This window comes from Acipenser ruthenus, chromosome 17 (assembly GCF_902713425.1).
Source record: "Acipenser ruthenus chromosome 17, fAciRut3.2 maternal haplotype, whole genome shotgun sequence".
NCBI classification, from domain to species: Eukaryota; Metazoa; Chordata; class Actinopteri; order Acipenseriformes; family Acipenseridae; genus Acipenser; species Acipenser ruthenus.
Window position 1 is genome coordinate 8,177,343 of NC_081205.1, and position 18,204 is coordinate 8,195,546.

At 38.9% G+C, this 18,204-nt stretch overlaps 1 protein-coding gene across 1 annotated transcript; it reads right to left on the reverse strand.

Moving 5' to 3' along the window:
- Positions 1 to 510: 510 nt before the first annotated feature.
- LOC117422953 (serine/threonine-protein kinase SBK1-like) lies at positions 511 to 18,204 on the reverse strand. Its single transcript, XM_034038208.3, has 4 exons — positions 17,859 to 18,204; positions 7,159 to 7,387; positions 4,950 to 5,152; positions 511 to 4,629 (listed from the first exon to the last, which is right to left on the reverse strand). The coding sequence occupies exons 2-4, from the start codon at positions 7,328 to 7,330 to the stop codon at positions 3,844 to 3,846; spliced, it is 1,161 nt and encodes a 386-aa protein (XP_033894099.1). The 5' UTR covers positions 7,331 to 7,387; positions 17,859 to 18,204; the 3' UTR covers positions 511 to 3,843.

Below are 18,204 nucleotides of genomic sequence, written 5' to 3' on the forward strand. Positions count from 1 at the left end.
GCAGGAAAGATACAGAGAAATGGCAGAAGGAAAGATAGCAGACATAAAAGCAAATGAAGAATTCTAAACAATTAAAATACAAAAACTAAGAACATAACACAGAAACATCCCAGCCAGTGTGCTTTCCTGATGTCCTTGATTGCTGCACACACTGCCGCTCACACCCGTAGCAAATTGGAGGCAGTAGAAACAGGTGTGTGATGGACACAGGTGAAAACAACGAAGTCCATCTGTTTATGATAGTATTTATCCACAGAACTGCTTGCCCAGATTGATAACAATTTCTGCTGGAAGAGATCAGTATATTTTATGCATTAATAACTGTGAGAAGTGAGATCTACAAAGTTTTAATTATACTGTTAGCTATGTGTACTTTAATAAATATGTTGAGTGGTTGTCTATCTAATATCTACTTATCTTTGAAGCTGAATTATTTCTTATAATGCATTGCTTTACATGGTCAAGCCAAGGTCGGTTGTGCTGGAAAAACAATCCATTTCAAATTCTGAGTAGTTTCACATTTATTTCTTTTTAATTAAATTCGAAAGAATTACAGGAAGACAATTGTATTGCAATGGCTGAATTAGTTCTAGCATCATGTATCTACCCGCTAAAACTCCACTAAAAACATTGGTGCATTAAAATACATCACGTCACAGAAAGACAAAGAAATGCCATTGCAATACAGGCAACACATTACATTATGACAGTGTGCTAACCACTATTCCACACTCCCTTTTTTTAAGTAACAACAGAGGGAACTGAACAGCCCTATTCATCTACAACAAATATAATCAGCAGTTTCAGTTGTCAAAATACTTTTAAAACATTGAGATCAAGTTGAACAAATTAGGTGCAGTATCCCTTTTGCTGTTCCAGTTTAGGTCGGTAGTGTGGTGTGAATTATGATTGTGGGAAATGCAGCAAACACAGGTCTTTCATTCAAACTGGAAATAAATATTCCAAACAGGTTTTCACGTGGTCTCTGTGGAAATGCTTATCTTGGGAAAGGGTTAAACCCCATTTGAAGGAAGCAGAAGGGATAACGCAACTAGACACAGAAAGAGATTTTTCACTATCTATTTCCACAATATTTTAAATTCATGCAATGTGCCTAGAAAACACAACACACATCCAACTTTTTTTTTTTTTTTTTCATGAGGCAAACATATTTGTAGCAGATAATTAGTTCTGCTTCTAGTTAGGCCTTTAAGCCCTTTAACATTTTTGTCTTGGATTTTCAATGTCAGTAAAATTTTTAATCAGTAAAAAGAAAAACAGATTCTCTTTAAGGAATCTCGTACCTTCTCACAGCAGTGGGAAAACTAACTGTATATTTTATGAAATGTAATTAATTAAACATCACTATCAATCAACAGCAGCTATTTTCTATATTTCCATCCCATCATTTGGTTGAACGTATAATACAAATACAACATTATATACAAATACAGCACATGAAATTAAACCAACATTTTTAGCCCTATTTGTTTTTTTTTTATTTTTGAGAAAGTATTCACTATCACAAAAAAATGTATGCAAGAACTTGTGCTACGGCATAATATTGTCTACTTCACATATCTTGTACAGTATAAATACACATTTTATAATTCAATAATTTAAAGATATGTTGTTTTTTTTTGTTTTTTTACGTGCCAGTTAAGATTTCTTTACCGGACTTCCTGACATCAAAATCATTTCTAACTAAACATTTAAAATTATCATTTACAATAATAAAAGTTCAATTTAAAAAAAGAGTATTAATCACAGAATAAAGGGTGTACCATTACCACGAACTAGTAAACCAATTAAAATGGAAACTGCAGTTCTACCCATTTGGATTCAAAAGTTTACCAAAGAAATTCTGATGCAACCAGTGTACAATGTCAAAAAAAATCTGATATTCCATGAGTATTGTCTTAAAAAGTAATTAGCTTTAAAGAGCATTTTAAATAGTGTTTCTTCTCACGCCTTCTCTTTTTATGGCATTTCCAATGCTAATGTAATCCTTTATCTTCACACATCTCTCTACATGACTTTGAAGCTGGCGAATGATCTGTGTTTCCTGATTTCAGAATAATCCAAACTGTACGCCTGCTCTACAATGAAGGGAACCAACAGAGCTGTGAAGCAGGGTTGGGGTCACTTCCTGTTTTTCAATTTCATTTGGGTTAGGTTAAACCATTTTAATATTTAAAATGTACGTAGAAAGCTAAAAAATTATCTTTCTTCGTAATAATTCAGCCTGGAAATAAAGAGAGGCTAATTACACACAAGCCGTAACACAGAATACCCGTTCTGGGTTTACCCAAGAGATGGATTTGTCACACTTTTCTAGTCCCGCTGATGCCTGCAAAATATACATGTAAACAGAACAATGGTACAGGAGTAGTTTTCCATGGCATTGCTTTAAGATGCTCAACTGCCTAAGTTAAAAGTTTCTAGACTGAAATCACAGGGTCTTATTGCTTAAAGGAGTGATAACCAAGGCTTTTAAATAAATGATCTTACTAGCATCTTTATGACTGGTCCTGTCAATGTTGTTCTGAAGATCGTTGTGTTATATATTTTTTTTGTTTGGTTTAATTTATGCTTTCTTTTACAACTGCACAGCAAGATGAAGCAGCTGTATATAGTTGAAATATCTGAATTTGAATCTGCAAAGCCCTAATTTAAATAAATCAACACACAATGAACAGAAGCCCTGTAACACCTGCAAGTCGCCTTGGATAAAGGCGCCCACCAAATAAATAAATAATAAACAATAATGAAAGGATTTCAGCAGAAAATGACCAAAGATATTGTTGGTAATATAAACAAGAGGTAAAACAAATTATTACAAATTGTTCACTCCTTTAACTGATCGATAATATGTATAATAAATGTATGAATATTTTACCTCGCATTCTGTTTGAATGTGTGGTACTTTTCTCTATCTTTTAGTTGAAAGACAAAAGTAACTCTTTTGAGCACTTACAATGGGATGGGAACAAAGCTCATTTGACATCATAGTTAGTTATACATAGTCATACTGTTTGGCAGCAGCATATAAGCAAGTTTCAAAAAAAACAACTAGCACTAACAATGCTTTCCAAAATAAATAGCAAAAATATATATCTCTAAGGATTCAGGATTGAAATAAATAAATAACAAACAAATCAAAGGCAAACATGTCCATACATACTTAAATATTTCACATTGCATTTATAGTAATCAACAAAACCAAAGTTCACTTTCCCATTCTACAATATTTACAATATAATCTGCTTAGTGCTGCATTTGAAAACAGCTAAACTAAAAATAAACCGTACACCAGTCAAAATGACATTTTTGCTAATTTTTTTTCTTTCTACTGTGCACATTTTTCATGCTTACTCCATAACAGAGAACCGCAAGATGGAACGGTTGACGTCCTTGCCACAAACTGCTTTTATCTTCTTATTTTTTTTGCAGGAAAACATTTAATGTATTGCTTTAAGATATGTTTTGGTCGACTGTATTAATACAAGTTACTAATACGACTAAACCTGCTTCTTTTAGGTTTTTTTAAACAATGTCAAACCAGATACGATGACACGGATGGAATCTAACACAGATTTTATTAAATGTTTCCCCAGAACGAGGTACACATTTGAACTGAGGAAGTTGTGATACATGGGTCTGTATCGTCATCAAAGCTCTTAATAGAATAACTATCAGATGCAGCCCATTTCTATCATTTCTAGTTCTATGGGTAGCTAGTACTACTTTGGCGATGTGGACGCTAAAAATACCAAACAACCTTCAAAAGGAGATTCTCAGGAGGAAGCCTCTTGAACATTTAAGGCTGCCCAGTTTTGAACCCTAAACGCAGATTTCAATTGGGGTCGCCACCAAGATCCGGCTATTGGTGTTCTCTCTAGACACCCTCTCGTAGCTGCTTGTGGAGGAAAGGGAGCTCGCTGTTGACATGGAGGAAAAGTTTGGGGAGCTCTCCATTATGATGTTGCCTTTTCCAATCCCACACATGGGGGACAAGGTCTGCTGCTTCATGCGGTCTACTAAATCTTCTTCGGACAACAAGGAGCTGATGTCAGTAAGATGGTTGCTGTTTTCACTGTCCAACATCCAGCAATGGCTGAAGTAGCTAAAGACCTCCTTGACCGCACAGCGCCTCTCTGCTTCGATGGACAGCAGCTTGCGGAACATGCGCAGCGCCTCGTCCGTGAACCTGCGCCACTGCGATGGCACCGTGCCCGCTCGGCGCCTCTGCCACCTGACAAACTCCTCGTAAAAAGTGTCTGAGGGAAGGGCCTTCTCCCAGGGAAAGTTTCCAGTTAGCATGCAGAACAGGAGCACCCCGAAAGCCCAGACATCAGTGCTGTAATCCACGCAGAAGCCATCATGCTTGGCTGCGTCGCAGAGCTCTGGGGCAGTGTATGGGATAGTTCCACTGACTCTTTTCACAGGCGAGCCTGCCCTACGGGTCATTCCGAAATCGGATAGTTTGACTTTCCTGCATTCTTTGTCAAAAATAAGAATGTTTTCCGGTTTAATGTCCCGGTGGACCAGTTTCTTACAATGGAGATAGTCTAGGGCAATGGCAATTTGGTGGACACAACGCTTTGCAACTGTTTCTGGAAGACCCACCTACAGTTGAGACAAGCTCACAGTTAAGTTGTGCATTTGTTATTCTACAAACCATATTTAAATATAAAGGAAAGATCTAACAATAAAAAAATACTAATATACTAAAGATACTAATAATTAAAAAAAACAAAAAAAACAGTGAAACTATATATTAGTAATTGTGACAATTTAGAATATGGCTTGTAATTATGATGTGATCAAACATCTCTAATCTCCCAAACACAGACCAATCTAAATGATGGGGGAAACTAGTACTTAGGTAATATATAGAAGGCACTGCTCTATCAGATTAAAGGAGCTAACCAATATGAACAACATACCTGAGGTGGAATAATGTCAAACAGGTCCCCTGCTAGTGCATACTCCTGGGCAAAGACGTAGTACTCGTCTGTCTCAAAGGCAATCCCGAACATGTTGATGATGAAGGGGCAGGGAGACAGGTAGAGGGAGATGCTATACTCTCGAAGAAAACTCTTGAGCTTTGTCGTTTTCTTCCTCAGGAATTTCAGTGCCATTTTTGTGCCTAGTACAAAACAAAACTGCTTAAGCCACATCTCGGTGGAAATCAGGAAATAAATGCCCCACCCAGTTCTCCATTTATTCATTTCTCCCATAACTTTGAAGCAGTGCACGTGGATCAACACATGTTGCAGTACAGCAACTGTGAAAAGCCTAAAAACCCTATTGCAAGCCAATAACCTTTTAGACTTCATATATAATGTAAAGGATCCAGCAACATGAAACGGGTTTAGAACCCCCTAGGGAATATGCGGAAGCAATCAAAAGAAAAAAGCCCCAGCCCACCCCCCTTCTGCCAGCGTACGTGTCGTGGGAGAGAACATTAACACGCGGAAATAAATTCAAACAAGCTGGGGAACACTGCTAAGAATGCTCTGGAAGCTGACGGTTCTTTCAAGTACAGAAGTGATGAAACTGACTGTCCTGCACAATCAAGGAGTTGTTGGATTACCTTTCAACTGGCACGGAAACTAAACAGGATCAGCGACTTATTGGGAGTACTGATTGTAAGCACTCAGATTAGTGGGGTTCAGATCAGCATGCGTCTACTGGATTCAGATTTGTATCGAATTTCAGGAAAAGGGCTAATGTGAGGTGAAGCCATAGGCAAATTTTCCCAAAAAGGAAATAAATTATTTTACTGAAAAAATTCCAGCAATAAACTACTCAGAACAACAACTGAACTGCTCCTTTTGGCAACTAAGATTGTTCTTTGCACTCAAACCCAGACCTTTCTGTGTAAAGTAGGTTTTGAAACAACATTGATGTCTCTCTGCATACCATGTTGTTCCTCCTATGTTTTATAATTGCTCCTACATTTCTAAAGCAGCTGCAAGACCCAAAGCATACACTGTGCATTCAGATACAAAAACCTTGCAGTAAAAATGTTGAAAAGTAACAAACAAAACCCACGCTTAGATATAAGTAATCTCACTACAGTTTGAATAACCAGTAGATTAGACATTTGCATGTTAATAATAAAATGGTTGTGGTTTCTGCCTGGCTATGTCAGTAGTAGGGCTGCTAAGATTAAATCGAAAATCCATTTTTCGATCGATTTCATTCCTCATGGATAATCGATTCAATAATTACATTTTTGTAATGTGCATAGTTAATAACATTATTTGAGTTTAATCAACAAAACTGCACCGAACCCTTGTTATTATTATTATTATTATTATTATTATTATTTATTTCTTAGCAGACGCCCTTATCCAGGGCGACTTACAATCGTAAGCAAATACATTTACAGTATTTCTGCCACACAAGCAGTGGGTGTGCTCTTCTTCTCCTGCTTGTATTAACTAGCATCTGATTTGCTGGTCCCATCCTACCAGCGAATCAGTTTTGAAAATGCTTTCTAAGTACGCCCCTCTGTGTACTGACTGTATAAAAAAAAAAAAAAGCGCCACCTTGTGTCCAGAGCAGTATGACAGGCTTGTATTCCTGGCAAACAGCCTGTAAACAAATTGTGCACATTGAAGAAAACTGACTGTATATAGGGTTGCGCTGCTTTGGAGTTTGAAAAGGAGATGTTTTAGGCAGGGATTTCCGCATTGTGTGTTTCACAGATAGTGAAGGTTAGATGGTACAGTACTAACAAGATGCAATGCGTGATGCTGCAGCTGTCACTGAATAAAACAGTTTTCATAAACTTGTGTCTAGTTTATATAGATTACAATCCTTTAATCTGTTTGGAATAAATATTTTAGTAACACTCCTGTAGTACGTTAAACTTGCTTTAGGCTTGTTGAGAATGTTGTGTTTTTTTTTTCTTCTTTTTCTCCTGATGCTACCAAGGTGTAATTAATTACTCCTCGCATTCAATTGTTGTGAACAAGCTTTTACTTAATTGCAATGATATTAAAATAATAACGTTGAGGGAAGAGGAATGCACCAGAAATGTACGGTACAATCATCGATATTTACTCAAACGATTATATTTTGTGTGCCCAATTAATCGATTGCTATTTTGCGGCTTAACTGGCAGCCCTAGTCAGTAGCGCTTACCTCTAATTTTATGGATGACCAGGTCCACCTTGCCATATGTTCCCTTTCCCAGCTCCCTCATGACTTCGTAGTACTTGGAAACTTCTAGTTTCTCCAGGTTCTGGGCTGCAATGAGCTGCAGCTCCTCGAGAATGTCTATCGGAGCTCGAGACACAAGCGGTGACAAACTCATTGTGCTTCTCAGAGGAAAGGATGTTCGGAAAGCAGGGTTCTCTTCTCAGTTTTCTTCCTTAAAAACAGAAATACACCAAAAAAAAAAAGGTTTAGAAAGCAATCATTAATACCCGTAATTAGTTCTGACATTCTGCCACCTCATAATAACAAAGCACAGTCTATTTCAAGATAAGCTGACAATTAAAAAAACAAAGCAATTGAAACACTTACTGTAAACATGTCACTTAATTACAAGTAACCTCAAATAAGTTAAACTGACAGGAGCGCAATATGGCGGTCAAGACTAACGTACTGTTATCCTTTTCATTCTTTTACCAACATTTATCAGAACTAGCAATGATTTATTAAAAAATAAAAATAAATAAAAATAAATAAATAACAATGCAATTGTTTATAATAAGAACACTGAAACGAACCCAACTAAGGATGTTAATTTACGTTAGTGTTAAACATTGTAGTGATTTTGGTTCCCGCAGGCAGGCGCATCACACAGGGCGAGGCAATCCACACACAGGCGGAGGGCGGGCGTGAACCCAGGACCTCTCGCACTAAAGCATAGCGCCGATACCGCTGTACAAAAGAGCCGGCACCTTTGCAAGGAGCGTATATCGGACTTATGCCTCTGTGTGTGATTATGCCACCTACCAGCCCTGCTGCTGCCTTCCCCCATGCATGCTACAATATGTTTAAATATGTTTAAACTTGAATATATTGCGAATGTTAGTCATCAATCAGAAAAGACATCAGAAGTAGCCCTCTGTCAATTTTTCATATGAATATGAAATAAATTGACTTTCACTGTACACTTACTACTATGTAAAAACTTGGTCATATTTTTGAAGATGGTTAAACATTCGGATAACACTCGGATAACTCTTAACATCCCTAGTTCAGTCTAGCTAAGAAATTAATCCAAGCGGGACAAAAAAGTTTTGTCAATATTAAATCACTGAATTTCAGCAATAGCCAACCTTTCATTTTCATAATTCAAAACCACCACTTTAAATTGATTTTTAAAAAGCCATTTATATTTAAAAGAAGCATCCATATACTAAACAAGAAGATACTACTCTTTCAGAGAGCTACACAGCCAAAAATGTTTTTCTTAATTAGAAGACGTTTCTTATGGACATCACGGAGCCAGATAATAACTTAGTTCAAATTTGAATACTATTAAAGTAAAACATTGATAATTTAGTTAATCCCGATTATGGCTAATCAGTGTCTGTGAAACGATGAACTTTTTTTTTGCCCCAAGTGAGAGACTACAGCTGCCTCATACAGAACAGTGATAGCAGCATTTTAGCATTTTGTATGTTTTTATGAAGAAATTCATTTATATTCATAAAGGACGGTTTTGTGAAATATTAGCTATGTATATGTTCATACCCAGAGGCTGCTAGTCTTGTTTAAAAATCATATTGCTCTAAAGTAAATCAGTTCCACACATCAATAACTGCGTGGGTTAGGTTAAATACAGTATTAAAAGCTTATTGTGGAAAACCGAGACTGCTGTATTTGATTTATTTTTCCAAGCTCCTACATCTGGTGAGCTAAAATCAATCTCCAATCTGCCAATACCACCTGAAGTTCAAAATAGTTCTATCGTTTCTGAATATATAGTGGTAAGTGTGACTACACATTGAGTGAAACCAGGGGGGGGCAATCAATATGCTGCTCCTCCAATCAGAAAGGTAGGGTGGCCTGAGTAAAAAGATTAAAGAATAATTACATTTTCTTTTTTTAATGCCCCTTAACCTTCAATGATGTTTGCAGTCAGTAGTTCCAACTAACTACTTGTTAGATTAACCCTTTAAAAAGGTACAAGGGACGGACACCTGTGTCCCACAAATAAAATGAAGCTTATTTTTGCAACGAGGTACACGAAACAGGGTTTAAAATTGAGTCCCTGGTTGGATCTGGGCCTGTAAATGTATGCTATTTAGAAATTTCAAATAAAACTCTGGTTTATGCATTAGCATATTTTCATAGTGTTTAACTGTGCCCTTCATTTTGCATTTTATTAATCTGACCTCTGTTAATAAATATGCTAGCTTAAACAATGCTTTTAAATGTTTAAACTTTTTAACCTTTACACTCAAATCTACTGTAATTGTGAATAAGGTTTATAGGTTTTTAAAAATGCTTTCAGTATCATCTGGAAAATCTTGAAATAACAAAAGAGCGGTGGTATTTAGACCATTATTTAGATCATTAAAATAGACCCATGTCCTTTTGTGAATTTTTGCATATTGTGTAATAATAAAGGTATAGTATATTACCGTATGTAATTGTGCGTGCAATTGTTTTTTTTCACAGAATTAACTATAATCCCTTTATTTTCTACTACTTTTTCTGTTCAGTTTCATTACATTGAGAAACAAACATTTAAAACAATAATCAAATAATCTTACATCATTTTAAAAGTAAATGCATCTGCTGGTTTCTTCAATATAAAAGGCTTTCCGGGACTGCATCTCCATTATGAGTTCAAAAAGGTTTAAAAATCGATATCGAATGAAATTAATAATGAGAAGTTAAAAGATTCTGCAGTCAAATCAATCAGCGGCTTAGCCAGGCAGCAACTAAAACAGCATTCCGGCTGCATTGTCCATTTCAACGGTTTATTACACAATGCAATTTTGTCACTGGCTCATCACAAAAAATAGGTCTAGCTGTCTATGCGAATCATCCACAGTACTGTGCTCGGCTTCAGAAGAATACACATACAATAGCTGCTATTACAATTTGCACTGGTGTTATAAATATTAGAAACCTGAGCTGACTGTAAATACAAATAATGCAATTCAAACCCAACTTGCACACCTTTCTTGGTAGTCTTGAAACTAAAGCCACCACCAGCGAATGCCTGGTCAGGTATCTGCACACAAATCATTCTGGATATGAATTTTATATGATGTTTGCAATCATTCTAAGTAGTTCTTGTTGCACCTACTAAAATGTGTGGAGTAGTGGTTAGGGCTCTGGACTCTTGACCGGAGGGTTGTGGGTTCAATCCCAGGTGGGTGACACTGCTGTTGTACCCTTGAGCAAGGTACTTTACCTAGATTGCTCCAGTAAAAACCCAACTGTATAAATGGGTAATTGTATGTAAAAATAACGTGATATCTTGTAACAATTGTAAGTCGCCCTGGATAAGGGCGTCTGCTAAGAAATAAACAATTATATAGCTGTGTTAACTTAAGGGGCTGATCTGCAGTTCTAGTTGCATGCCACTGATATATGCAACATAGGCTGGATCTGCCAAAGTGTCTTTATATTAGTGCCAGCACCACCTTGACATTACTGTGCATTGCCAGCAAAACAAAAGGAATCCTGGGACAAAGCAGCAGATCAATAGGTGGCACTGGCTGTTTCTTCTATATAAACACTAAAGCCCCTTTCACACTGGCACTCCTACCCGGGTCCCGACCCGGGTTCTGGCTAGTGACCCACCTCAGGATGTGGGTCAACATGCTTGGGTCGACAAGCTTTGACCCGGGTTGAGCGAGACAAAATGCTTGATGGCCGTTCGTAAGCTGACGAAATAACAACTAGCCATGCCTGTGTGAAGGTTTCACTTCCACAAGGAACATTTCTGTTTATTCTTTCCAGCCATATTTGTGTTGCTTGAGACACACCATGAACCAGATTGCAGCAGGGATGAAGAAACATTCGCTCTTATCAACATTTGGGCCGACTGTTCAATCCAGAGAAGCTTGGATGGAAGCGTCTGTAACAAGCCGCTTCCGGGGCATTGATACGCGCATTGTGTACTTGTGTCTGTCACCCAGGTCAACCCTGCTTTATCAAAACTAGTGTGAAATCATGTAGCCAACACTGAGTCCTGGCCCGGGTAGGTTCTGACCCAGGTAGAGCATGCCAGTGTGAAAGGGGCCTTAGATATACAGACGTGCTCAAATTTGTTGGTACCCCTCCACAAAAAACGAAGAATGCACAATTTTCTCTGAAATAACTTGAAACTGACAAAAGTAATTGGCATCCACCATTGTTTATTCCATATTTAATAGAAATCAGACTTTGCTTTTGATTTTTTATTCAACATAATATTGTAAATAATAAAACAAATGAAAATGGCATGGACAAAAATGATGGGACCGCTAACCTAATATTTTGTTGCACTACCTTTAGAGGCAATCACTGCAATCAAACGTTTTCTGTAGCTCTCAATGAGACTTCTGCACCTGTTAACAGGTAGTTTGGCCCACTCTTCCTGAGCAAACTGCTCCAGCTGTCTCAGGTTTGATGGCTGCCTTCTCCAGACTGCAAGTTTCAGCTCTTTCCATAGATGTTCGATAGGATTCAGATCAGGACTCATAGAAGGCCACTTCAGAATAGTCCAATGTTTTGTTCTTATCCATTCTTGGGTGCTTTTAGCTGTGTGTTTTGGGTCATTATCCTGTTGGAAGACCCATGACCTGCGAATGAGACAGAGCTTTCTGACACTGGGCAGTACGTTTCGCTCCAGAATGCTTTGATAGTCTTGAGATTTCATTGTGCCCTGCACAGATTCAAGGCACCCTGTGCCAGGCGCAGCAAAGCAGCCCCAAAACATAACCGAGCCTCCTCCATGTTTCACTGTAGGTATGGTGTTCTTTTCTTTGAAAGCTTCATTTTTTCGTCTGTGAACATAGAGCTGATGTGACTTGCCAAAAAGCTCCAGTTTTGACTCATCTGTCCAAAGGACATTCTCCCAGAAGGATTGTGGCTTGCCAATATGCATTTTAGCAAATTCCAGTCTGGCTTTTTTATGTTTTTCTTTCAAAAGTGGAGTCCTCCTGGGTCTTCTTCCGTGGAGCCCACTTTCGCTCAAAAAGCGACGGATGGTGCGATCAGAAACTGACGTACCTTCACCTTGGAGTTCAGCTTGTATCTCTTTGGCAGTTATCCTTGGTTCTTTTTCTACCATTTGCACTATCCTTCTGTTCAATCTGGGGTTGATTTTCCTCTTGCGGCCGCGCCCAGGGAGGTTGGCTACAGTTCCATGGACCTTAAACATCTTAATAATATTTGCAACTGTTGTCACAGGAACATCAAGCTGCTTGGAGATGGTCTTGTAGCCTTTACCTTTACCATGCTTGTCTATTATTTTCTTTCTGATCTCCTCAGACAACTCTCTCCTTTGCTTTCTCTGGTCCATGTTCAGTGTGGTGCACACAATGATACCAAACAGCACAGTGACTACTTTTCTCCATTTAAATAGGCTGAATGACTGATTACAAGATTGGAGACATGTGTGATACTAATTAAAGAAACTAATTAGTTTGAAATATCACTATAATCCAATTATTTATTACCTTTTCTAAGGGGTAACAACAAATGTGTCCAGGCCATTTTAGAATATCTTTGTAGAATAAGCAATAATTCATCTCTTTTCACAGCTTCTTTGCTTTATTCTATGACATACCAAAGGCATGCAAGTATACATGATAAAATAGCTTTTAATTTCATCACTTTTCAGGAGGAATGAAGCATTATTTCAATGAGCTGTAAGGGTACCAACAAATTTGAGCACGTCTGTATGTAACCTAGGCTAGATCAGTCAATGGTAGAAAACTAGAAATGTACATTTATAACTAGCCTATATTCTCAACAATCTGAAGATCCACTAAGATGCATCACAACGTTTCCAGAAACATCCTGCACATTTTTTGCTAAGAATTTGCCTGGTGATGCCTGACACACGGTTTTAAACCCAGCTCAGTTTTAGACCTGTGTAACAGGGGAGACCTGTACTGACTGCAGGAAGAGGGCAGCAGCCTTGTAAGATCCGCCTGTCAGTCATGGCGATGACACGGAGAGGTGGGGAAGAGGGTGTGTTGGATTTCCCTCTCTCTGAGTGGCTGAGAGGCGGGCCTTGGGGTATTGCTGAACCTATAAATAACGCTCTGTTGTTCCCTCAGATCTGCCCCTATAGGACGTAAACAAGCCAGGGGAAGCTTTGCAGTCGGACAAAGAACAGTGCAACGAAATATAGCACAACAATACAAGATATAGGGCAGTAGTGGGGAAATCTGGGTAGACCCCAAATGCAGTTGAGGGAACTGCGGAGTGTAGGACGGAGTCTCGGGTCGTATGGTTAGCGACGGTCAGAGAAACGCTGCATAGTGCAGCACCTTTATTTTGTAGTTTTGTTAATAGTGTTTTATTTCTCTTTTTCTTTGTGCCTTCTGTTTTGATTACTGTTTCGTGCACCTGCGTGTGTACCCAAGGTATTCTGTGAAGCCTTCTACCATTGATGGTAAAAAATAGGACAGCAGTGCCACCTTGTGGACATAAATAAATAGTGCACCCAAGTGGTGTTTAGCACTGCAAATGTCTGTCTCCTGTGTCAGTGAATTCCTCACCTTCCACAACCTGATACCTACATATATAAATATATTGTATCATCAATGAGCTGAGATCAAAATACAGTGCACTCCTTTTATAAGAATCACATCCGTCCCAGATCATTTGATTCTTATAAGTGTTTGATTCTTAAAAGCGGACTGATATGATTACAATTAGCAAAAGCGTGCCTCCGCGCATCAGCAGTTTAAATACAGTATACAAATATCAGTGATGCTCAATCACTGAGGACAATACATCAAAACAAGTCCTCATGGGTAAGCATATATCATGTTTACATAAGGCTGCAGAATCTTATTTTACTACAGTATACTTGAGAAGCGATTGTCTTCTGATGGTGCCTAGTTTAACTGCCGTGCGGTGTTACGTGTAATGACGTTTGATTAAAATGACATTACAGTACAGTATTTTACTGTCAGGACTACACAATCCCCTTCCATCTACATGCATATTACACCGTAACAGTGATGTGCTCAATGATGTTTGTATTCAATGAATGTGTATTCACTTTATTAAAACAAATGTTCACTAACATTGAACAAAAGAAAATACCTGCCATGTCGACTCACATGTAAACTGCACGACTTGATTTTTCTCTACTGAGAGTCGTTGCAGACCAGGGATTATACTGTATACATGCTGCGTACGTGCCTAATCACGCGAGACGTGATCAAATTCAAATTATAAAACAGACTGTTAGAATGCTGTATGCTGATTGGTCCATCAGTGTTCCGAGCTGTTACAATATCCATAGTGTTCCGCGTTTTCGGTTTTTATCTTTTCAGAGTTTATTTTACATATATTAAAATAGGGATAAAATCGGTACAAAATAGTTTATAATTGAAACATCGGTAAAAATTGGGGGTGGGGTGGGGGGGGGGTGTGGATCTCAGAAAAAAACACTTTACATGTGGAATATGATTAGTAGCAGTTCTGGTTTCTGATTAATAATGTCCTTGGCATGTATGATGAAGCAGAATCTGAGCAAGTCGAAGCCACATTTTCCCAAGTTAGCTAGCGAACGTCTGGGCAATCGCTGTGCTGATGGAAATAGTATCTACAGAAGGTATGAGCATGACATCAGCACAAAATAAGCCAGGTTTACTCGCCTTGAAATCATAAAAAAAAGAAAATTGACAACTATTTATGATTAAGATTGTCGGCGTTAGGCAGTGTTTTACTACAGACAGTACTGTCGCTTAAGATATTGAATATTTAAGGGATTATTTTGATAGTAATATTTGTTGCCAGGGGAGTATAGCTATGACATTCGATGCACTGTTCTGGAGGAGGGGAAAGGGGAAAGGCAGCACGGATACTAGCTGAAAAGAGCCATTTCACATTGTGTGTAGAATTGTTCTTATACAATACTGGCCAAGTATGTAGATGAAGGTAATGGGAAGCTATGGAGCAAGCCACCTTTATTATTTATTCTTTTATCTTCTAGCTACTGGGAAGAGATAGAACATTACTATGCCTGAGACTTTTTTTTTTTTTTTTCAATTTAGTCGTCGCCAATTATTTTTACCCCGGTTTTTCACCCCAATTTAGCATGCCCAATTATTATCTGTATCCCCGGCTCACCGCTCGCAACCCCCCCGCCGACTCGGGAAACGGAGGCTGGAACACGCGTCCTCCGAAACGTGCTCCTTCCAAGCCGTCATTTTTCGCACTGCAGATCCACAGCAACGCCACCAGACCTATAGTGCCGGAGGACAACACAGATCTGGCCGCTCCGCTGCAGAGCCACAGGCGCCCTATCGGCCACAGGGGTCGCTGATGCGCGGTGAGCCGTGGATTCCCCTGCCGACCTAAGCCCTCCCTACCCGGGCAGCGCTCAGCCAATTGTGCGCCGCCCCCTAGGAACTCTCGGTCACGGTCAGATGTGACATAGCCTGGATTCGAACCTGCGATCTCCAGGCTATAGGGCACATCCTGCGAGGAGTGCCTTTACTGGATGCGCCACTCGGGAGCCCATGCCTGAGACTCTTAAGAAACACGTACCCAACGAACCACATGAGCAAGTCTAGCACTCTTCTAATTGGACCTACTCATAGGACACCAGGCATGAGCGCCCCCTAATGAGCAATCGGCACCATTTCAGGTTGGTTTTCCTTCAAGAAGTATTTATAGGCTGGGCTCAGCAAAGCTCTATTGAGATCCAAACTTGTAATTGTATTGTAGGGTCTCGGCTAACAAAAAACAAAAGAGACTTCTTTAAAAATGAAACACTTTCAGCAGCCGGTTTGCTTTTTTTAATCCTATTCTAAACTAGCTAACAGCAGAGAGCTGAGCTAGGCACCTCTGAATTACGCATTTTGTAATACAAGTAAAGCTTGTTAGGTAGACTAGAGGACGGACTACAGCCTGGCTTTCACCTTCAACTGAATAAGCAGTCTGGAAAGACGGATCTAAAATGTAGAAGCAATTTCAAGCTGCAATACGCCCTGCTTTGTCTTGGGTTTACATGACTGTTCTTTTTATCTACACCTATAGCACTGCAGTTAAAACCCCTAGCCAATCCTGTAGAACTGTAACAAAATCAAATATAAAACAGCTTAGAAAGATGCAAGAGAGGCTCGAGTACAATTACTTTATTTCATCTCAACCATGCAGTTTGTTATGTTCCCGCTGAACCGACGTCCACTGCACTGTATAGAAGGTAATAAAACAAACAGATTGCAATCTTCATGGTCTAAGCAGAGGGATGGCTTTCAAATACCACAAGTCTGCAGTAATGCTCTCAGCCTTTCTGTTATTCAGTCCCTTTTATAAATTTGCTTTCATAGAAAAGAACAGTATGTGAGACTTTCAATTATTAGTTAAATACAGTGACCGTGTTATTAGCCTACTGTATGTCAATGGCATACCGTACTAATTGAAATTCCTGACGAGCAGTTTGTGTTTTACATTTTAACATTAAGGACTGGCTGAACATTAGGTTTTTCCCATTTGAACGGTGCTGTAGAATAGCTGGATTTTGTGGTTGAATTCACCTGCCAAACTCATTTTATTTGAGTCTTCCATGGTACCCAATTCGTTTTAGATTAGCCGTGGTTCAGATGGCAAACAGAGGGCCCCCATCTACTAAATGAATTGTCTCTTTGTTGCTACCACCATCCTCCCCTCCGCCACCTATTATCATTATCCTCTGAGGGCGAGCACAGCTTGCCACCCTGCCTTGGAGAACTGGCTGCGCTGCGCCTCACTCAAGGAGGGGGGCCCACGAGCCAATGTTTGTATATTCTGCAAAAATGGGAATATTGTATTACCAAAGCCTATCTGACGCAATGGGAGATATAAATACAAAAGAAGAGACAACACCCGCTGATAAAGCAGTACACATTCAGAAATGTCCTTGATTCTAAAAAAAAAATATTATTATATGACACTAATAATGTAATATTGCTAAGCATAATATAAAACGTACTGTATGTAGAGGCTATGTGTTAGACAGCGCATTTGCAATGTGTAGGTGTTTGTTTATGTCTGCATATGTATACAGTATCACATGGACACACACACACACATATATCTATATCTATCTATCTATCTATCTATCTATCTATATATATGAAGAATAAAAGTAATTGATAAATTGAAAACTCACTTTTTAAAAAAAAAAAAAAATTAGCTACAACAACCTCTGTCTACCTAGCTATTTCTACCATGCTATCTGAATAAGGCTGAAGGTGAAACGTTATAGAGGATTATTAAAATGGTGAGTTTCAGTTTATCAATTACTTTTCTTCATGAATTATTTCTAGTGACTGACTGTCCTGTCGGCTCCCCCGCATCCTAGCTTCCTTCCAGGGGTGGACAATCTAGCACAGTGCAAAGGCTGTGAAAAACTAACCAATAAATAAAGCAGCAATGTAGTCGATGTGGTAACTCGCATCTGCCAAAAACATGTACATTTGTTCCAGAGAATATATTTTATGCAATATGGATTACCGAATTCCCGAATACATTACACGCTGTAGCCTACACAGCGTTCCATATGAATGCATGTATATGCAAAGACCAGAAATGAATGCATGAATACGCAAAGGCAAAATAAACCCTGGATTTAAAGGTCTGTTCAACATTACACTTCTGAATAATAAAAAGAAGACTTTTCAAAAATCCCACCATTGTGCAGTCGGTCCTGTACTTACCACCTTATGTTATGCAAGCTTGGTTTCTGTTGTCTGCATTCCATCCAGGTAAACAAGATGAACGTTGTGCAATAATTCAATGTTCTGGGGGGTTGTGCACTCAATTTTCAGATTCGGCTGTTGACTCTGTATAGTGCAATTTCACCTTGCTCAGACAGCCGGCTACTGAAATTCAGGCTTGCATTGCACTATTGTCTCCGCAGCAGGCAGAACGCAGAATCAAGCAGCTCTAAAATCCAGCCCACTGCTCGTATTGTCCAATCACAAAGCGGACTTCGGTTGGAAACCTAAACCTGGCGAGAAAATGGTCCTCTGTCTCCGTACAGATTCTGTGCGTTCCGTCACC